Raw genomic sequence first — 22,515 nt, forward strand, 5'->3', positions numbered from 1 at the left:
TAGTGGGCAAAGCCGTACTGAGCATGTTGAGGTCGTTCATAGAGATTTAGTAATTAAGACGGTTTGCTGTTGGCTTGAAAATGAACACATCAGCTAATGGAAAAAACAAGAAGAGACTCCCCCCCCCCCCACTTTGTGGTCAGTTGATTTTTACACAGACATCAGGGTATTCCACTACGGAAAGAACCATCTTTTCAACAGATGGTGTTTGAGCAACTGGATACTTGTTTTTTAAAAAATGAATGATGAAACAAATAGGAAAGGAAGAATTTAAAGTTGTTCGCAGACGTCAAGAGACCCCAAAGGCCTCAGGAAGCTCCTAGAGCTAACAAACGCTTTCAGCAAAGAGGTGGGTTACAACATTAACATACTGTGTTGCCTCTCTATGACCAATGACAAATAGACTGAGAAGGAAATCAGATGAACAGTCCCATTCACAATAGAAAACAAAACAAATCCACACAACCCACAAAAATACACAGGCCTAACACTGAAGGATTTGAAGAAAATACTAGGAGAGGGAGAGACTGACTGCCCATGTGCATGGATTGGTAGGGTTAATACTGTGAAAATGGCCATCTACCAAAATCAATCTACAGATTCAATGCAGTCTCATACAAATCCCAATGCAATTCTTCACAGAAATTGAAAAAAAAAAAATCTTAAAATTCACATGGAAGCACAGTGAAAGCAACCCTGAATGGTAAAAACTGTGCTGGAGGAATTGCTATTCTTAATTTAAAATTACTGCAAAGTTAGTTGTGAAACAGACATGGCGTTGGCGCAGAAACAGGCACGTTGACCAGTGGAGTAGAATTGAGGACCTGTATATAAATGCACTCGCCCGCAGCCACCTGAATTATATGTACAAAGATGCCAAAAATACATTAGAAAAAAATGCCATAGTTCCCAGTGTTGGGAAAACCGGATATCTCCATATAGAAAAGTAAAACTTGATCCCCCGCAAGTCAGTTCCAAATGGGTCAAAAGTCTCAACATTAGGTCTGAAACCCTGAAACGTCAAGGAATACGCTTAAGAATATCTGCTCATGCAGACTTCCGGAGGAGGACTCTGACCACCCAGGAAATGGGACCAACGGTCATCAAGTGGAACTTTATGAAATTAATAAGCTTCTGCTTTGCAAGGGGACCAGATAAGTGACTCAGGAGGCTGCCTACACACTGGGAGAGAAGTTTGCCAGCCATACATGCATCTGACAGAGGACTGATGTCTAGGATGTACAAGGACCGTAAAACTAAGTATCAGCAAAGCAAACAACTCCACTACAAACTGGGCTGTTGAGCTGAATAGAGAGTTCTCAGAAGAAGGAATGCATCCATTGTTATCCATCAAGGAAACACAAACTGAAACTACTCGGAGACTTTATCATATCCCAGGCAGAATGGTTAAGGGTTAAAAAAAAAAAAAACAAAAAAAACAAAAAAAGATGGAAAATGCTGGCAGGGCCTGGGGGATGGGGAACACCACATACTGCTGGTGGGAATGCAAACTGGTGTGGCCACTGTGAATGTCCGTGTGACAGACCCTCAGAAAACTAGAAACAGAACTTCTGGAAACAGAACTTAGGTGTGATCCACCCATACTACTTCTGGCTCAAAGGACATTATCTCCTACTGCAGAGATACCTGCTTATCCATATTAACCGATGTTCTATTCACAGTAGCCAGGACGTGGGAGCAGAGTAGATGTCCACCAACTGATGAACGGATAATGAAAATATGTATCTCTACACAGTGGAATTTGTTGGGTGGTGGATGGGTTGGAGAAGTAGCTTTACTTGATTTTTGTTTGCCTTGATAATCTGGTAATGCTGCCAGCAGAGATATTGAACTAAATAATAGGAAAACCAGTATTTAAAGTAGAAATTTAAAAAAAAAGTATATGGAAGAGAATGACCATAGGTCTCATGTTTATGTAGGATTGTTGCCTTCTGCAGACAAGAGATATTTTCTTGTTTGCCTACACGGTTGGCTCAGCAGCTTCCATCACAATAGAATTTTATTCAGCTGTACAGAAAGATGCAATTAGTAGGTGAACCAATAGAATCAGAAAACATAATAACGAGTGATGTAATTCAGACTTAGACAGATGGTATATGTCCTCATTCGTATAAGGATCTCTAGTATCAAATATTTAGGTTTGAATGCTTGACTTTGAATGCTTGTAGAGTACAGAGGGGCCATTGATGGGGAGGGAAAGACATTTTAAGGGAGAACACAGATGGTGCTTGCATCTCTAACATTTCAAGAAATGCAAATTAAAAACACAATGAAATTGTATTGCATGGCTCCTGCAGTGGCTAATATGGGTATTAAATGCTGACAAGGCATGGTATGCTAAACCCTACTTCATGATTGGTAAGAATGCAAAATGGCGCAGCTACTTTAGAAAACAATTGGGAAGCATTTTATAAAGGCAGACATCCACTTACCTTGAACCTGATAATTCCGCTCTTAGATACTGACCTAAAATGTATATCCACCAGATGCCTCCATGAGGACATTTATAGTAGTTTGGCTCAACGCTCACACAGCAGAGACAGCTCAAATGCCCATCAGCTCATGCAAAGGCAGACGTTGTATTCCACCTCTACAAATGAAAGACCCAGCCAAAGGTATATGCAACATGCGGGCATCTCAACAGTAGCAGCGGAAGGTAGAGGAGCCAGTCAGTCCCGCCACCACCACAAAGCGGGCATTCTATCAGGGAGGTCCAGGCTGCAGAAGGACACACTGGCCATAGACGCACAGAAAGAACATCTCACTGTGGTTATGTGACTGTGTGAATTTTTTAAAGTTCACTGATGCTAGGAATACAGTTTGTGAAGTGTTTGCCTGGAATGCACAAGGCCCTGCGTTTTGTTCCCAGAGCTGCATAAATTGGGGGTGGTGACCCACACCCGTGATGTGATCTTACCAGTCAAGATGCAAGATGCAGGGGGAAGAAATTGAAAGTCACCCTTAGCTATATTGCAGGTTGGAGGGCAGCCTGGGATACAGGAGACTATTAAAGACGCTTATTGATATGAACTGTCTTGTAGGCATAGATAAACAAGATCTCAAAAACTATGACCTTTAGGAAGCTACAGTTCCAAGGACTCTACCCCCCCCACACACACACAAACACCATGAATTATGGTTGTGAGGCCATGCCAGCAGTCAGCTAAACACCTTCACAAAGTAAGCACCCACTCTGTTCGCCATTGTGATTCTTTGTGGCCTTTAAAAAAATTAATTTATTTATTAAATAAACAATTATATATACAATGTTCTGTCTGCATGTATGCCTTCAGGCCAGAAGAGGGTGCTAGCTCTCATCACAGATTATTGTGAGCTACCATGTGGTTGCTGGGAATTGAACTCAGGACCTCCAGAAGAGCAGCCAGTGCCCTTAACCTCTGAGCCATCTCTACAGCCCTTATTTGTGTTCTTATGGGAGAAAAAGTGCTAAACACTTTAATATGAGAATTGGAAATAAAATTTGGCCCTTAAGGTATTGTGGGTAAAGTCTTGACTCAACGATTCTTGAACACTTACTTTGTTTCGTTGTGTAGGCTTAAAAACCATAAACCACATTAACAGATTATCTCAGTGTTTTACAATTTCTATAGATTCAAACTGTTTCCCCTTCGCAGCTCATGTAAGTGACATTAGACATCAAAACTTAACAGTTATCAACAAGTTGTCAGCTTTTCTGGAGCTCACGGTGTTTGGTTCTCACACTGTGAACACCCACACGTCGGTAGCTCTCTTCTCAAGAGATGGATGTAGGAAACTGTCTCAGAGGGAGCTCAGTTTCTCTCATCATCATGGACCTGGCAATTGGGTTTCTGCTTCTAAGCCAGTGGACTCTGGAGACGCCGTGTGCATGTGTTCAGGGGCAGCAGATAACGCAGCAGGGAGATGTGTTGCCTGGGGTTCCAAGCCTGGGCCCTGGGCTTCTCCAGGATGTGTTCACACTGGATAAGAACTCTGGCTCAGCCTCTGGCATCTGTTGCCTCAGGTGAATCCAGCAATGTTGACTGGGATCCCTACCTGGCTCTGCCACAAGCTGTGATATTCTGCCCAGCATCCCATAACAGAACTGTTAAGTTTCTCATCATCTCTCTTGCAGTATCCTCCCTGTAACTGGAGACAGTATCAGGGCAGAGCTGGAGATGCAGCTTGGTATGGTAGAATGCTTGCCTTAAAAGGTCCTGATTCCACAGCCGGTGCTAGCAAACACACACACACACACACACACACACACACACACACAAGGAAGAAGGGGAGTGGGAGTGAGAGAGGCAGAGATAAGGGAGGGGGAAAGGGAGGGGGAAGGGAGGGAGGAGAAGAGAGGGGAGAGAGAGAGAGGGAGAGGGAGGGAGAGGGAGGTTCCGTGGAGAGCTCTGCAGGAGTCTGGAGGGCATAGTTCATATGGGACCCTGAGATGGCCGACTTAATCCAGGACTCAGTTTTTTTAAGTTGCAGAAAAGTAGATTTAAAAAGAAAAAAAAAATCCTCAGTGAAAGCCCACTTAAGATTTGCAGTAGGCAAATTGTACTTACCTGTGAACAGGAGGGTAGGTAATGGATCTGTGAGCCAGCTCTGCAGGTCAGCTGAGGAAAAGGCCAGAACCTCCTCAGGCCCATGAGCCAGGCAATGCTCGATGCCCGAGAGGCTGGGTTGCCACACCTGCCCTTCTGGAGGGTTGTGTGCGGAAATATGGATGTCTGTGTCCACAGAACAAAGAGAAAGCTATAGTGAGTTTTAGATATCAAAAAGATCCATTGACTCGGAGTTTATTCGGAAGCTGAAGACAAAAACATGGAAAATTTATATCCTGTGCTCCTGTTAACCCAGCCACTTAATAAAACTTACGCTTTCCCCCCCAGTAGCTTAAAATACCCATTGGCCTAGAAAACTTGCCAAAAGAGAACATCTATTTATGCCCAGTGTTTTTAACAACTAATTGGTGTGTGTGGCTCAATTCAGTTTTTCAGACTGGCTTATTCCAATTTTCTTTACTTCTCACAATTGTTGGTGTGAAAGGCAGGGCCTTAGGGGGCAGCCAGGAAATGGACGGCGTTGGGGAAAGGCTTTTAAGCATGATTAAGGCCCGAGGATGGGGCCTCATGGGTAGGATTGGTGACCTTCTGGAAGTGGCCCAGAGAGATGCCTGACTTTTCAATCATGTGAGAGCACACAGTGTCCCATATGTGATCTGGAAAGGGACCCATGCCCTGCACCAGTCCTGGAAGCACCTTGTGACCTCCAGCCTCCAGAACTTTGAGACATAATGTGTTCATAAAGGGCTATCCAGTCCTCCAGACCATACCCAAACACCCTCAGGAAGTCTTCGGGAATCAAGGACAGGTCATATCAGATGAAGTTGGCCTGGCCATAAGGCTTTCCATTAAAGACATTATCTATAAGTAAGGGCTTAAATTCCTTTAGCCTTCAGCTCTCAGATGCAGAGATACGGATACATTCCATGCCCTTGTTTGCAGGGCTTATCTCCTTTCCTCCTGTACCCCAACTGTCCATGTGTGACTTCAGCCCTGGCTTCTTGTCCTTGCCTTGAGATGGGTATGGATATTCAAGCAGCTGGCTTTTAAACAAAAAGGCTCTTGGCATCTTTGTCCGTGGAGAGAGCACTAAGTAAGATACTGCTTCAGATACTGCTCCAGGGTTAGAAGCTGAGTGTGTTCCTGTCCCACTCAAGGCCATACAGGAGGGAAGGAAGAGTCTTGAGTGGGCTCTATTCCTCACCAAGGAAGCTGGCATGCAGGTCTGGGGAGCCACACTGTTTGGATCAGTACCCATGGGCTGGGTTCACCATGGCAGCAGGTGAAGCCAGAATACAGCATATTTTGGCTTTTTAGCTATATTGATATGATTTCCAAAAGGCATGAATGCATGCATACACATGCACACACAAAAGCATTTACAAACAGGTAAAAAAGATTGAACTCAAGTTCATTCACAGTAACATTTGTTTCATTTTAAGTGAAAATGGCCACAGAGAAGTCCCCTATTAATGTAATCTGGGGTTCCCAGACTGGATAAGCAACACAGCCTTCGAATCACAACATGTAGAATGGGCTGTTGCGGGCTTCTGTGGTCCTTGCTCCAGAGAACTGTAACAGGTCGAATGCTAGTTTTGGTTCATACCACAACGTTGCCATCATCCACACACAGACCCACAGGCTTTGTTTAATTCATCTGCCTTGGAGTACATGTGTAAGGCTGTCTCCTGGATGTGGAAGCATGTGCACACAGATCTACATGAACACAAACAAGACCATGAATGCAAATATATAAACACACACACAAGCTTGTGAAACACTTGCAGTGCACAAAAAAATGACACCTTAAAAATACCACCAAGTGTTAAGTCTTCAGATTCCTGGTTGTTTGGGTTTTACGTTTACTTTGAATCAGGATCTAAGTGCGGGTCATTTACAGTCGTGGGCTACATGTATAACTGTGGTTTCTTAGACTATACTGGGGCTGGAAATGCCATCTTGTATTTTTAAGCTACGTGTAGATACACCAATAATTCTATAGGACTGCGGTTGCCACAGTGATGTGCTGCTGGCCGAGTCTTCTCCATTCATAAACTTCTTCCAGAGACGTTTATAACTCTCATAAGAAAAACTCAAACCCAAGAGCTCTAGAGTTTGTGGTGAAATACATTTTTTATGGTTCCTTCTGGGAAAAAAACATAAGCTCTGATAATGTGTTATCTGCATCCATTCATTCACGTAGAAGTACTTGTCCAGCCCGTGTGTGTCAGGCATGGCTTCAGGGCGGACAAATTCGTGTTCTCTTGCTGCTTTCCTAGTGAGCTGAAACAGGTGTATGGGCAAACACAGGGTAGAAACAGCTGTGTGGAATGAGCGTGATTCACTCTTACTGTGACTTCTTTGTGTCTGCCTCGTAGAGCTGCCCCAGGGTCTTCACAGGGGAAGCCCGTGTTTCTGGGGCTGGAAGTAAAAAGCTTGATCTCCTTGAGAGGGCCATCACCTCTTTCCAGAGCGCACAGAACCAAGGTGTCTTTGTGTCCAGATCCCCTAATCAAGTGTCAGAGTTGGTTAGGGATCACTTTCGTGGTTCCGGTCGGGTTACTGGGAGCAGCCTGGGTGTGGATCCTTGGAGCAGAACTTGTGGGTCATGGGTTTCTCGTGTAAGCGCTTCTCCCCGAATAAACCTCCCTTAACCTGTACTGAGTCTGGTGAACCTTGCATCATCTGCAGGAATGGCATTGGCAGCAGCAGTGTTTACTACTAAGTCTGAGAGATCATAAATGAGCCTGGAGCTCAGGGCTGTTACTGCCCCCTTAGAGCTAGAGGGTAGAGTGAATCCTTTCTCCTTGTGGGAGAAGTCTAGATGAAAGCCTGCGGGCTTCTCTGTCCATGGTCCTGATACTCACGTTGAAGCTTACAAGACGTGGCCATCTCCCGCCCCACCTCCAACCAGCAATTCTCCTGGAACTTCTGCTGCGTTTGTCCCTTCTTGTCCAGCCCAACTAACTGCCCCTCGCCTACCCCATATTACCTTCCTGACAACGCTCATGTCTGCTGAGTGTGGCTGTGTCTCTCCTTAGGGAAAGTTCTGGAATGAAATGACAGAGCCGGCGCTAGCTCCCAGGGACGCTGTCTTCTGTTCAGGGGCTCTTCCTTAAATCACTTCATGTTTGGGGGTCTCCAGTTCAAGGCTAATGGTAGGGCTGCGTTCATTTGGATTGGGATTTAGTTTTCACGGCATTTGGGTTGCAAAGGTAGTTAGCGTCCTAAGTCAATGCAGGCTGGAAATGCAAACAGACTACACCCGAGTCTCAGCAGTTTGATGCAACAGTTGCCACTACCCTCTCAGATCCATTAACGTTTTGGCAAGCAGCCTTCATGTAGTGGTTTGTGGGGGTCTGTAATGTTGCTGTGCCCTCAGTGGACTCCTCAGCACTCAGGGCCCTCACACTAGTCAGAGTGAAAATGAAAGATGAAAACAATTATATGTTATACAGAATAATTCTCACGTACATAGAAAGTGCTAGCAGTCCCCTTAGAGTCTGTCTTTTCACTTGGTCAGAACCCAGAACAGCACACCTGAAATGTTGAGACAAGACTTTCCTAATTTTCAAGAGAGCATCAGAAGCCATCTGCACACAGACAGGACACTGATCTCTACTGCCAGTGAACAGTATGAAGTTATATATCTTTACTGTGTCTTAAAATCAATGCGCTCTTGTGAGTTTTTGCTACATTTTAAGATACTTACTTTTCCCTCTGATAATTAATACAGCTAACAGTTACAGTTGCTTTTAGTTACATTTGCTTCTGAAAGCCTTTTTTTTTTTTTTTTTTTTTTTTTTTAAAGCCCAATGTTCTCTACATGGAATCCTAATAAGATAATCCTGGTGCTACAAAAACTTCTGGCTTTGCATATAATTTAAGTACATTAAATAAGTCTATGCTTATAATGTCAAAAGTATGCCCATTGAAAACATGGAGTTGATCAGCAACGATCAATACATTTATAAGTATTTATTTGGTGTTGGCTCTATGCCAGTTGGAATGCCAGATGCCAGCCATCCTTATACTTTGAGGTACAGGACTATCTATCCCAGGTAAAATTCCCAATGTATATGTAGCATTCAGCTTCTTAAACTGTAGGCCCCATACAGGCTCTCAGAACTGAATGCAGAGGTCATTGAGAAAATTGGTCTCAGAACTCAATTAGAAATCAAATGACCCCGAGTGGTTAGGGCAGCCCTTACCCCTGCTGCATCCTGTGGCTTCACGGCAGCCTTGGCTTCGAACAGGCAACACATGCTTGGCACTGTGCATTTGGCACGCACGCCAAGCGGCGCTGATGAACACTGACTGAAACCCCTCGGCTTATTATTTTATTGTGAACTGTGGTATTTCTGCTGTGTTTACAAACTCCAGCAGAAGCAGAATAGTTTAATTACGGAAAACAATGTCTTCAAGATGCTTCCTATTTCCCCCCCACAGTCATTCCTCAGTGAGTGACTATCAAATCAATATTATTTTTCTGGTTGTTTTGTGTTACAGTGCTTGAGTGTCTAAAATCATTGCTTGAGGGCATGCAAGATGGCTTAGAAAGCGCTTCCCTGTACAGTCTGAAGACCTGAGTGGAGAACGGTCCCCTGTAAGTTGTCCTCCGATCTCCATTGCAGTGTGGGATAATAAGCATGCTGTCTCTGCACTAAATAAAATGTAATTCTATTTTTGAAATTAAAAACTGCTTCAGGATAGATGTGGTGGTGCAAGCCTATAATCCAGCCACTTGGGAGGTAGAGGAAGGCTACTTAGGAAGTTTAAACCAAGCTTGGCTGTGTAAGACCTTATCTCAAAAACAAAAGACAAAACACACCCCTGACAAGTGTTGTTTGTATTGTCTGCCTGATTAACAGTTGCTGTCTGCGTTGCTGGTCTGGCTTGGGGATTAGGATAGACTTTTTGGACCATTTTTGAAGTGGCCCTAAGCAAGCACCTGCTATCTCGAATGGCTTGTTTATGCAAAGTAGCATCTTGAACGTTGACATTATCAATAAAATCGAAACATTGACCAACTGATAAATGCATCCTGTATGGACAGTTACTCTCGATTTAATTCTTGTTTTTTTTTTTTTTTTTTTTTTCTTGGTTGTGAGCCTAGCCTTTAATGGCTGGGCCATCTCTCCAGCCCCTGATTTAATTCTTTAGATTAAACAAATAAGCAAACAAATTCTAGTGTGAAAATTAGCTTTCACCTTTAGTGAGTGGCAAAATCACTTCCAAATCCAAGAGTTGTTTTAAACTAAATTACTTTGTGATTTACCAACAGCTGTTTGGTTTTTTTTTTTTTTAGTAATGTTTACTTTTTCAGTATTCCTGTCATCTTTGTAAAAACTTGAGCAAAAATGGGCTGTAAGTAGGAAAAAGCTTAAGAATCCCTGTGAGGGAAGATGAAGGAAAATAGTCTCTTTCTTGTGCTTTCCTGACACCGCGTTATGTATCCAGCTAAAGCTTGACAAACTCACAAAAAAAAAAAAAAAAAAAAAAAAAGTCTGAAGAGTTCTGACTACAAGGGGAACAGGCTTTCTTGTGTTATATATTGTAGTTGGTTTGTGTACATCAAAAACGATGGCTGTGGCTCTATTTGGAATTGGAGTCATTGTAGATCTCCCTGAGGTAAGAACTCCGTAGGGCCCCAAGTTCTGACTGTATGTGGCTGGCATCCTTAGAAGAGATAGAGGCAGGTAGGTGGGGTGCAGGATAAGCTAGGGATCACTTGGGGTGTTAGTTACCCCAGAAACTGCTAGAGGCAAGAAAGAGACCTCACAGACACTCCCACTTAAGACTTGGTGGCTTCCAGAAACGTAGGAAGGTATTTCTCTTGTTTTATGCCACTTAGATTCTTTGCCATGGTAGCCTTAGGAAGGAAGCCAATGAGACATGCCGCAGATGGACTTGGAAAACCAAACTCAAAATGCAGAGTGAATTCCTCGTAATTGGAGTTGGACACAATCAGATTTGCAGTTATCTGGTCCTGGAAAGCAAGGCCAAGGAGGAGCAGGGCCAGAGCAGAACTCAGGTTCACTCCTGCTGTGGGGCTTCCAATCTTCCCGAGGAGTGTGCCGATCCCCACCTCTAAGTGCAGTCCCCACCCGCCTGCAGCCTCAGTCTATGACCGAGCAAATTTAGGAATTACATGGGAGGTAAATGGGGTGGTTTCTAAGAGGCAGGCAAGGATGCAGGACACTTCCAGTCCCTCAAACTACAGACAGAACAGAGAAGTAGAACTTCACAGGGATGAGTTATTTGATTTGTCTGGGAATAAAACCCACAAGGTGGTGGTCTCTTTCGCTCTGAACTGTCAATTATTTTCCATCGGAGAGTTCCTGACTCCTGTAGGAATTTTCTTGGCTCAGTTTAGTTATCAGTGAGATTTTCATACTTACAACCTGTCCAACAGTCCCGGCTTGTTTCGCTGGGACTGGGCTATTAAGTGGAGATGCTCCAGGGGTAATTGGAAAACTGGTTTGGCTCCCAGTTTGGAAAACTGGTTTGGCTCCCAGTTACTCACGAAGAGGCTACTATGAAGCTGCAGGGAAGAGGATCTGGAAGTGGTTTGTGAGGATTTCTCCCATCCACAGCCTGGTATACAAGGGGGGAGGGTGCCAGTGTTAAACACCAGCATTACATAGGTTCCCACTGTGACGGTGGGCAGGGAGGAGGTTGATGTTAAACCCCCAACATCCCAGAGGATGATTTCTGATGTGAGGGGCATGAGAGAGAAGGACATGCCACAGACCTCATGCTGGGTACCTTGCGATGGCCCCTTGCAGACGCAGTGAAGAGACACTGTCTTGGAGAGAGGGCAGGTGACTGCAAACGACAGACTCTTATGCACTCTCCTCTTTCAGGGCTATATTAGGGTGGGGTTTTTTTTCTTTCAGTTTGTTTTGTTTTGACTTGAGGTTTAGGTTTCTATGAAATGGGAGAAAGGACCTCGTGTGTCCCCAGACTAGCCTAAAACTCACTATGTAGCCTTGAATTATCAACTCTTCCTTCACCTCCCAAATACTGGGGTCACATCCAGGTACCACCACCAAAGCCTCATAAGATATTCTTCCCCACCCCTCACCAATTCCAGAGTCTGCCATGTGCTTGGCACCCATTGTTCAGCCTTGTAATTACCATCCCGATGAGGTTCTGAAATATTTTTTTAGAGAGCCCTGGAGTCAATAGAGAAAGAATACATTATGCTTAATGTAATTTCCTTATGCTAAGTGAATTTTAATTTATGAGAGCTGTTATTCCAGGAACCATCTAGATAACTGGATTATAAAGAACAGGTGATTGTCCAAAACTTTTCTTTCCTCCAAATAAAACTGTAGTAGAATCCAGGCCGTACACAGATTTACAAAAAAATAAATCTATGTGGACTTCATTCTAAAAGGCTGGGGGGGGGGGAATATCTTCTTGTGATCAAAGGATTATAAATCATTCATATTTAAAGTATCTTATAAAGATGAGAAATGTTGGTTCTAGATAGCATACTTAGAATGTTGTGCTTTTTAAAAAGTCTCAAAATTTCCATACACTATGGGGTCTCCCTCTGGGTCTTGGGGAGAATGGTCTTAACTCACAGGCATTGGGAAACGGCTGCCTCTCAGTGCAGGCTCTCTGTGCAGTCCAGGCCCACACCATCAGTGCCCAGATGCAAGCATAGCACAGCTTCGGGTTGGCCAACAAGGCGTGGACAGTTACGTCGTAGGTACAAGTAAGTGTTCTGCCACTGCGAATCTGCCACCCAGATGTCTCTTTCTGCCAGCATGAGCCCCTGAACGGATGACACAGGGTATGGAATGAATTGGAAGTTGTCCAGTCAAGGGTAGGGTTGTGAGGCCTACCCTATCTGTGGCTGTGGGAGATACATCAAGGCTGGGAGTTTGTTCTTTCAGTGTGAGTGCATGATGAGGCTTATTGTTGGTCACCTGGTAAAACGACTGTCCAGAGGCAAGCTTGGCGTAGGCAGCTAAGGTCCCACTAGAAGAAGAAGCCATGATGCCACCTCTGTGTAGTCCTATGTGGTCACATTGTGTGAGGTACGTAGTAAGACCTCCTTCCCCAGAGCTAATGCATGCACACTGCGATGTTTAGAACTACTTATTTTATACCCACCTTAAACTGTATTTTTGGAATCTGTTTGGAGCTCTGAGGGAGGGAATTCTGTAAGTTGTGGGTTGAGCCACAGATATGTCTGCAAATGAGAAGCCCCAAGGTGGGCAGGCACAGCCTGTTGTCCTGTGCATCACAATTGTGTGGTATACAGACGTCACAGATAAGAAACAGTGAAGACCACGCCGCTGCTTCTCGTGAGTGTTCCGTCCGCCACAGCAGCAATGCCAGCCACACGGTCTTGTTTAGTGGGTATCTATTCAACAAGTACCTATTATTTTGTACTCACGGCCAATACCAATGCACACGCTTCCTCTCGCGCTGACTGAGGCTTCTCTTGTGCATATGCTTAGAAACATAAACATCGCCTTCAGCATTCGGATCAGGGCTACTTTGAGAGGGAAATCAGCAGAGAACAACAGAAGCTCAAGATGCATGATTTGAAATAGGGTCCTTGTTGTCCTGTGATCTGAACCATTCAGGAGGAGACTCCCCATGCTCAGTTGTAGCAGGGGATTAGGGGGCCAAGAAACTCAAATTTTTGGCCTCTGTGAATGTCCTAGAATGACCTTAAAATACCCTGGTTTGCTGATGTGTGCCCCCCCCCAGCCACGGGGAAGCATATGGAATTTTGCTTGCATTTTCTTGGGTACCACCCAGGTGTTCGTATTAATTATCTTTTCTTTAATTTCATCCAGCTGTTCCTGTGCGTTCTGTAAGAAACCTTGGATGGTTTCATGGAGTCTGTGATTGAGATGTTTTAACTTGCGTGTGCTGGAGTTCATTCATCTATATTATTCTCACCAGCAGACATTTCTATAGGACTGGTGGGCTTTGGAGAGAAGATACTGGTTTGATCTTTCATAGTCTTTGTATTTTTGCAATGAATTTTTGGGTGTGTGGACTTCCTTTATTAGTTCTGCTAATAAAGACAGAGCTGCTTGGGGGAGTATGGCCCAGGCTGGGCCTGGAGGTTGGAAATCGATTCAGAGGGATGAAGCCCGGTGGATACAGGGGATTGGCTAGTGTGCAGGATGGGCATCCTGACCCAAGCCTGGAGTGTAGGGATGGATCTAGGGTGCGTGGAGGGGAGGATCAGACAGACTTATCAGGATAAACCCTGAAGAAGGGTGTACTAGGTATGGTTGGGTGGAGGGCCTCCAAAGAAGATTTCTAAATAAATTTTAAAAAACCTTTAACTTTAACAGATTAAATATAATAAAGTGACTAGAATTCGATTTATCAGAAATCATATGAATTTCTCTTCCTCTCCCCCTGCTCTCCCAGGCCGTGTGTCCTTCCCCCGTGGAGGAGCTAGCCGCCTTCGTGGCTTGTGATTTGCTTGCAGACTTCATCAAGTAAATGCTATAAAACACTCGGTACATTTTCAGTAAGAACCATTTACAGAAGTGCTAATGTCATAATGGTTTTTCTTTATCGTCTCAACTCCACAGAGACATTTGAGTTCGTGACTGCCTAGAGAATCTCTCAGCCTTGCTTTCTTTTCTGTCCCCACTCAGGTCCTGCAGCTCTAGAGCAGGCGCCTTCCTTACTTTAGAACCTCCCCCTGCTGAAAAGCGGAAATGCAATTGCTTCAAGTCCTTCAGCTGTTTCATTATTTAGGGTTTTTTTTTTTTTTTTTTTTTTTTTTTTTGCCGTTACAGGACAAAGTGAAGTCGTGCCTCAAGTGTCCCATGAAATCAAACTTTAATTTGGGCAAACAATTGAATTTAGGACAAGGGAGTTTGCAGTTATCTCTGATGAAGAAATGCCAAGGAAGGGCTGGCCCAGTTGGACTCTGACAAACTTCAGTGGCCTTGGTGGCCCATGAACACCAGAAACTTAGCCCTCAGTGCTGGAGTCTAGCCGTCCACACTGAAGTGTCCCGTGTACCCCATTCCTAGTTCAGAGATGAAAACTCATCGTTGCGTCCTTGGCTTGGGAGAAGGTCGGAACTCTCTGGGTCCTGGGTTCTCACTTCTGGAGCTCCATTCCCAAGACCTGATTGCCTCACCGAGGCTAGCCTCCTCACGTGGCACACAGGGGTAGGCTTCAACACTGATTTGGAGGAGACACATGGACCACAGTACCCATCACTTGGGCACTTCCGAGTATAACCCGATTAATTCCTCACTCTTGCTGCTGAGTTTGTTCCTCCTATAATAAAGTATCTTGAGCTTCCTGTTTTACAAAGCCAGGAATTTATTTTTCATATCAGAGAGGCTGACAAGGTCAAAGAGCCAGTAGGTTGCATCTCCAGGGGAGGGCGGCTCTCTGCTTCCATCCCCAGGGGCACAGATGCTGTGTCCTCACATGACAGAAGGGCAGAGGGTCCTTGCTTATTCGCCGCAGCCCTTTTATAAGGCCAGCAACGCCATTACTCCTCTCCTGCCCTCAGTACTGTAACCGGGGTTCAGAACCTCACCGTGAACTCCGGAGAGACATCTGCACCCACGCTACCATACCATCCTCCCCTTTAGTCTAGCTCCCTGCGCTAGCATCTGGTCTTGGAGAGAAGTTGTTACGGAACTACTAGGCCTGACTCTTGGATAGGGCAGATGTACTCAAAGTTTGTCCACACCTTATGGATGCCTGCCTATTGCTTACTTGCCCAGTCACAATGAGTCATCGCGTCTAAATATTTTTCAAGAACTGTTGAGAAGCAGCTGGTCTGAGTGAGTTGAGGTACTTGCTGTCCTGCACCCACAGGAGGTCCCTTATAGCAGAAACAAAAGGTCCCAACTGATCTCTCTCACCAGCTCCCCTTAGGGCCTCATGGGGGAAGTGGCTGCATCTCTCAGCATGTAAACATCCTGGTATTTTACAATAGAACTCGGGGCACTCCTTAGCGTTTCCATGGCAACTTGACAGCTTGCCAAGCCTCTTCAAAAATACACACAAAAAAAACGTGTTTTTCTGAGAATTTGCTGTTCAGTCTTTGCTTTAGCTTGGATTCCCGTTCTACTCATCCCCTTGGAAAGCTAAGCCAAACATTAGGGTCTCTTTCCCCTACATCCCACCAAAGCACTGTATCCGTTCCCTCTCTTCATGGTCTTACAGGAAAAAAGAAAAATCTAAATTGAATTCAGTTTTCAGTGTAATGTTCTGCTATCACAAGCTCAGTGATATTAGGATAATTGTTAGTATATAATTGATTCGTTACCCTCTTTGGTTATATGGAGTACAGTGCTTGGGAACTGGATATACATGGTGTGATATGTCCTGGATATACGTGATGTCATATGTCCTGGATATACATGGTGTGATATGTCCTGGATATACGTGATGTCATATGTCCTGGATAGATGTGATGTGATATGTCCTGGATAGACGTGATGTCATATGTCCTGGATAGACGTGATGTCATATGTCCTGGATAGACGTGATGTCATATGTCCTGGATAGATGTGATGTCATACGTCCTGGATAGACGTGATGTCATATGTCCTGGATAGACGTGATGTCATATGTCCTGGATATACATGTGTCTGTGCAGGGCTCTGCGCTGAGCAGGTCTCAGCATCCTTTCCTCTAACCCTCAGGCGCCGTGAGCAGAAGCAGACGTGTCCATGCAAACAGCCACGGGAAGGAGGGAATGTTAAAAGGTTTGCTCCAACGATGTCACAATTGTTTTTTGAGCTCCTTCCAAGTGTACGCTAGCAATCAGCTAGCGATTGTTACAAAAGCTCACTCGAACAGCCCTGTCGACTGATGACCCAAATAACCGAGCGTGTGCACAGTCAGTTCCCCAGGCAGTGTGCCTTTCTCTACGCCTCTCTGTGGTGTTTCCCCTCACTCTGGGCTCAAAGGAGGCCTGCAGGGTTGGGAGGCCTTGGGTTTTCCTGCTTGGGAGAGTAACGAAGAGGGGTGGGTTGTTCTCGCTGTGGCTCTGAAAACAGCAGTGAATGAGTCCCCCTGTCCCCGGTCGCTTTCACGGTTACCTTTCTCTGATGCCTGGGCTTCTCATGGCTGGCTCCTGAGGTCTCCACACCTGCGTGTCGTTTGGAGCTGGACCCCTTCCTTGGTCACACCCATCTAGCCCTCTGCCAGGACCCTCTTCTCCTCTGCCATCTGACAGTAATAGGAACGTGTGGGTCTGAATGTGGGAAACACCAGTAAGGGGTATCCAGGAGCCGTCCAGCTCCCTGGTCGAGCATCCTGAACAGACTGGCAGGGACTGATAGTGAGATGCTCTCACAGCCAAAATGGGGTCACGGGGTCATCAAAGAAGCCCAGCCAACAAGAGGTGCATAAATGCTGTCTGGAGATGGATCTGTCTGTGTAGACAGACGGATGTGCTTGTTTTACGGAGTTGGCCCACAGACTAGCACAAATGACCAGCTTTAAACCTGCAGGAAGGAGCCACAGACCGAAAGTTCCTCTAGAGGGAGTCAACATTTGGAGACAGGGTTTTCTCCGTGGAGAAGTCTTTTAAGGTCTTTGGCTGGTTAGATGAGGCTACACTATGGAAGGCCAACTTCAATACCCAGCAACAACTGATTTAGATGTTAATCATATCTGCAGCGGTTAGTTTATGTCAACTTGACACAAGGTAGAGTCATCAGAGAGGAAGGTGCCTCGGCGAAGAAAATGCTTCCATAGGATTGGGCCGTAGGCAAACCTGTAGGGTGTTTTCTTAATTAGTGATTGATGGAGGAGGGCCCAGCCCATTGTAGGTTGGGTGAATCCTAGGCTGGTGGTCTAGGGTTCAATAAGAAAGCAGGCTGAGCAAGCCATGGGGAACAAGCCAGTAAGCAGCATCCCTCTATGGTCTCTGCATCAGCTCCTGCCTCCAGGTTCCTGGTGTTTGAGTTCCTGTCCTGGCTTCCTTCAGTGATGAATGGATGGTGATGTGGAAGTGTGAGCCAAGTAAACCATTTCCTCCCCAAGTTGCCTTGGTCATGGTGTCTCATCACAGCAATAGAAACCCAACACCCAACAACCACCTCACAACAGCATCTCCAGTGGTGTCTGGCCCAACATCTGCGCTCCATGACTCAGGCACAGGGATGTAGCAGCTACCACCCTAGGGCTCTAGAAGTGAGCAAATCTGCACTCTGGAGGTCTCAGTTCTATCTGGGGCAGAGGGAGATGCATCTCCCCAGTGAACTCTGTCCGTTTTGCTGCACTTTCTGGTTTCTGAGGTTGAGCCTGGTATGGAAGATAGTTCCTACACGGGGCCTCAGCACCATGTGCCTGTTGAGGCTCAGGAGGGTTTCTACCTCTGACCCACAGCCCCAGGGGATTGAGGGAGGCTATTTCACCTGTCTAACCAGTGGCTCTAACTTCTCTGGCTGAGGGTCCACACTGTTCTTGGAAGCATGACTTACAGCCTGACTGAGGGTTTACACCTGGCTCTCACCCTATTAACACCTTTAAGGTGTGTGTGTGTGTGTGTGTGTGTGTGTGTGTGTGTGTGTGTTCCGAGTGCCTCAGACACAATCCTAGCACAACCAACTGTCATGTTAAATTTCAGCTTGACCCACACCGCTGTTACAGATTCACAAAATCTCACTGAAGGCCCTTACTGGCCACTCTGAATAGCAGGGAGGTCTTTCGGGCTCACATGTATTTATCCTGGGTTCATTTCCTTGCTCTGTCCTTAGCTAACAGTTGGATTCTAGCGAACTTTACCTGCACAGTTACCGGCAGTAAGTCATGCTAAGTGGTCAGGCACTGGGGAGCAGAGTGAACTGCTAGGTGAACACATTCATGCGGGCATTGGGGATCCCACACACATGATGCATTCACTGCATTACATGTGTGGGGTAATCTGGGCACACTCTAAGGAGGGAAGTTGCTGGGTCACATGGGAATTAGTTGTGTGTGTACCTACATCTGTTTGATTTCCAGTGCTGGGAATGTTATGGGGCCCTCGTGCGTTCTAGGCTACTGCTCTGCCGATGCGTTGTGGTACTTCCAACCCAACTGTTAAATTGTTAAAATTGTTAAAATACTAGGTCGTGGGAAATTGACCTCATTAACAAATGAAACAAAACCCCAACCCTGAAGATGGCAGAGGTGTAACGTCCCAGCGCAGCCTCAGGTCAGTCTAAGGGTGCCACCCTCTCTTGGACCTCTCCTCACTCTGGACTTTGACTCTGTTTACCTTTGCGTACCCTCGAAGCAGGTGTCAGTTGGCCCTGGGGTTTCTGATGGCCCCTGCTATGGGTAGACAGCCTCCAGGTAGCTCTTTCTTCACTAGCCTCTCATGAGCCAGAGCAGGGCATGGAAGGAGATCTCTAACCGCCGTCCATAAGGTCCGAATCTAGCCTCCACTCTGATCACACTGTGGAAGGCCATGGATCCCAGCTCTCAGCTGAGTGGGCAGGCGAAACCGCATGGTCCCTGCTCTGGTTCCAGCCTTCCTTGTATCTGTGCTGCTCTCTGACTGCTAGTGGTTTCTCCACCCCTGTGAAGTCACTCCTCTCTGAGAAACGACTTCATAGCCAGCCCCTTTGTCTCTCCCGGCTCTGCCCCTCTCCAGCCCATGATGGGGGGGGGCTGCAGATCCTCCGGTGTGGGGTTCAGGCCTCATTCCCCGCCTCTTCGTGCACCGTGCCTCCTGTAGAACCCCAAGGCAGTGATTATGCCCCGTTTCTGTATCTCTTTGGCCTGGGTCCATGATGCTCCTTCAGGCTCTGAGATGCTCTTCTGATTTCTACCATGAACTTCTGGGGAAATGTGGCAGCCCCTTACTGGGCTAGGAGTGTTGGTGAAATGTGGAGCATCCACTCTCACAGCCCTTAGGGAAATTTCAGTGTTAGAAGAGCCATATCCACATTTCCTTGTCTCTTCCCTGGGCTTTGGCCCACTGGGGACAGATTTCTCAAGAGTCCTGGATGAGGTCAGAGTGGTCTCCCAGACAGGGTGTTGGCCAGCTCCTGGGCGCTCCACGTGTGGGGTTCTTCAACACCCCAAGTGTGCAAGAAATCTCTATTGAGCTTGCAGATTGTTCCAGAAAGGTGTTTAAAAGCCACACATCCATTTCAGGACCTAATGTTTTGAAGGTTCAACTGTCATCAGATAGGAGATATTTCCCCAGGAGCCCCAGTAACCTCAGAAGGTATTTAATTCAGGTCCTGTTTGGTTACGAAGCAAGGCCATTTCCTGCTTGTTCTTGGGGTTGCTAATAAAGTCTCAGTTGCAAAGTGCAGCAAGAGAACACACATCTCAGGCCCCAATCTCAGCAGGCACCCTAGTCTGCAAGGTGTGCTCTGTGTTTCCGTCCCCCAGTGGAGGCAGGTGGCTCTGGGTTCCTGCTCTCAGTCAGTAGCATCCTCTGCTGACATCTAGTGGTCCAGGATGAATACACACCTGTAAGTCATTTGAAAGCCCAAGGGATAAAGGGACTCAGAACGTCCAAGCATACACATGCTTGTGCCTATGTGTGTGATATGTGCCCATGCCTGTCATATAAACATCCCTTTAGAATGTTCCCACTCTTTTCCTATCTTCTTTTCTCCTGCCTCGTCACGGAGACTCCTAAGGGGATATGGAGAGGGGGGCATTTGACATTTTTCTTTGTGATGACCCTGAGTATTGCAGAGCTCTGGAGGTGAGAAGCGGCAGAGGATCCCAAGTTCTTAACGAGAAAATAATGGGTGTCAAATTCCCGGGAATCCCTTGATAGATGGAGCATGGCCAGGGCGAGGTCATAGATAGAGTCAGGTGTGAATACTGCGTCATGGCATGATCCATAGGATGAAGCATGTGCCGGTCAGTGTGTTGACGTTATAGGAGCCGAGTCAAGCTTGGTAGTGATTTGTCAGAGTCTGTGACTGAACAATAATGGTTTCTATTGGATGTGAACCAACCACCCCAAAGTGTCAAGTGAGGTCTGGGTTTCTCACCCTCTCACATGCCCACACTTGGGTCCTCCGCAAAGGTGGCAGATGTAGAAAGAAAGACATCGAACTGCTGAATTGACCTAAAGTAGTTCTCTGTGCATGCCAGTACCATGGGAACTGGTATAAAACCTTAGAAAGTGTTTATACCATTCAGCCATCACTGTCTAGCTGGGGACATACCAGGCTGTGACTCTCACACACACTCACATGGAAGCATCCGGGGATGATAGCCGCCATCTGCCCCCCTCCCCAGAGGGTCTTAATATCTGGGCTGGGAGTTCTTACAGCTCCCAGGTGGTTCCAAGGTTCCAGTATGACACCTCCAGCCTCCTGCTGGTCCTGTAGAAACACATGCAGAGCTAAGGGTCAGAACCCATAGGTGCAGGGCTCACCCCACACCCAAAAGTTTGTATTACGGTAACTTGTGACAACCCGGGGCCAGTCAGTGCAGCCATGGCACAGCTAAGCCCGTTAGCCCTCATCATGCAGGTGCCAATTCTGGCTCTCCACAACAGCTGGACCACAGTTACTGTTGAGAAGTCAAGACACAGACTTGAATTTCGGCTTTTCCCAACCTCTTATTCATCAGTGAATGTGAGACTAGAGGACAGGGTGGCAGGCGAATGGCCTGGGTCAAACAGAAGATGAGCATTCTCTTTTTAAAAGTGACATTTATCTACATATTGTGCATGTGTGTACATTCGCATGTCATGGCACATGCGTAGAGGTTATTGCATGGAGAAAATGGAAAGAGGAAACGATGTACCTATATTTTAAACAAATAAATATTTGTATGGAAAAAAGTAATTAGTAATTACGGAGTCGGGCTTTACTTCGGAGCATTGAAATAAACGTGAACATTAAAAACCACAATTGTCAAAGCCAATGCCAAAAACTACAACAAGGGCTCTTAGTTACGTTCCTCTGTTGAGTCTTACATAAGCCACTAAGATGGCAGAAATGAAGCAAGGTGTGTGTGTGTGTGTGTGTGTGTGTACATGCACATGCCATGGTGTATGCGTAGAGGTCAAAGGGCAGCTCAAGGAACAAGGCAGTCACTTCCCTCCATCTCCCACGTGGGTCCCCGGGACTGAACTCAGGCTTGGTGGCAAGTGTCTTTTTACACTCTTAGCCATCCCAGAAGCCTGAAAAAAATGTGTTCCTTGGGTGTGCAGAGATGGGAACAAGACACGACTCCTGTCTTCAAGTCCTTCAGGACAAATTGCCAAGTAAATGTGCAAATGTGTTCTAAATCATTGCAGCCAAAATGGGTTTGGAAGGTCAGGCTCCTGGCTGAGCAGAGCTTGGGGTTAGGCGTCAGTGGTTAAGTGTGACTGGGATTTTAGTTACCTGTGTGCTATGTGCCATAGTTAGGTTTGTGGGTCCCGGCTGCTGCAGGACAGCCGACCTACAGCGTAGTGTAGTGGCCTTTTTCAGTTGGGTTTTGAGGCTCGGGCTAGGAACATCATCACTTCCTCTGGCAGAGTTGCACAAAAGCTGCCAGTTCCTCTCTTTGAGTTTTCTCTAAGAGCTCATTGCCAGCAGCAGACGCTGCACCAGGCACCTAAGGCCATGTGGAGGTTTATGTTCAGAAGCAAGAGGCGGGCAGTCTTGGTGGGTACCCATGGGTAATGAGGGCTGCAGAGGGCATGTGCTGTGGGCAGACAGATTTACCCATAATCCTTCTCCACTCTGCTTCTCCAGGGCAAAGGGGACACGACCCCCTCAGCTGAGACGCAGCCAGCCACATCATCGTCCACAGAGGTAAGATGATTCAAGCAGTCACTTCCTTCTTCTAGTGTGGCAGTCTCTAAGAACAGTGACCGACGTGAAGGCTCCCTCCGTTTCTTTGACCTTTTTACTCTGCCTGGTGTCTAATCAAGCAGACTGTGATGTGCCTTTTGAAAGACTAAAGTATAAAATCGAAAACTCCTGACGCTCTAGCGGAAATGCAAGCACCCGTAGGTTGTGCA

General features: G+C 46.2%; 1 protein-coding gene and 1 non-coding gene across 2 annotated transcripts in view; one reads left to right on the plus strand and one right to left on the minus strand.

The window, feature by feature from the left end:
* Rps6ka2 (ribosomal protein S6 kinase A2) overlaps positions 1 to 22,515 on the plus strand; it is a 192,696-nt gene that overhangs the window by 17,183 nt on the left and 152,998 nt on the right. The window contains exon 3 of the mRNA XM_051205997.1: positions 22,247 to 22,306. Coding sequence (XP_051061954.1) covers positions 22,247 to 22,306 — 60 coding nt within the window. The remainder of the gene's footprint in view (positions 1 to 22,246; positions 22,307 to 22,515) is intronic.
* Positions 1,899 to 2,009, minus strand: LOC127237761 (small Cajal body-specific RNA 3). The gene has a single exon (XR_007835874.1). It is a non-coding gene; the product is annotated as a small Cajal body-specific RNA 3 (non-coding RNA).

Source organism: Phodopus roborovskii, unplaced genomic scaffold (assembly GCF_943737965.1).
Source record: "Phodopus roborovskii unplaced genomic scaffold, PHOROB, whole genome shotgun sequence".
NCBI lineage: Eukaryota > Metazoa > Chordata > Mammalia > Rodentia > Cricetidae > Phodopus > Phodopus roborovskii.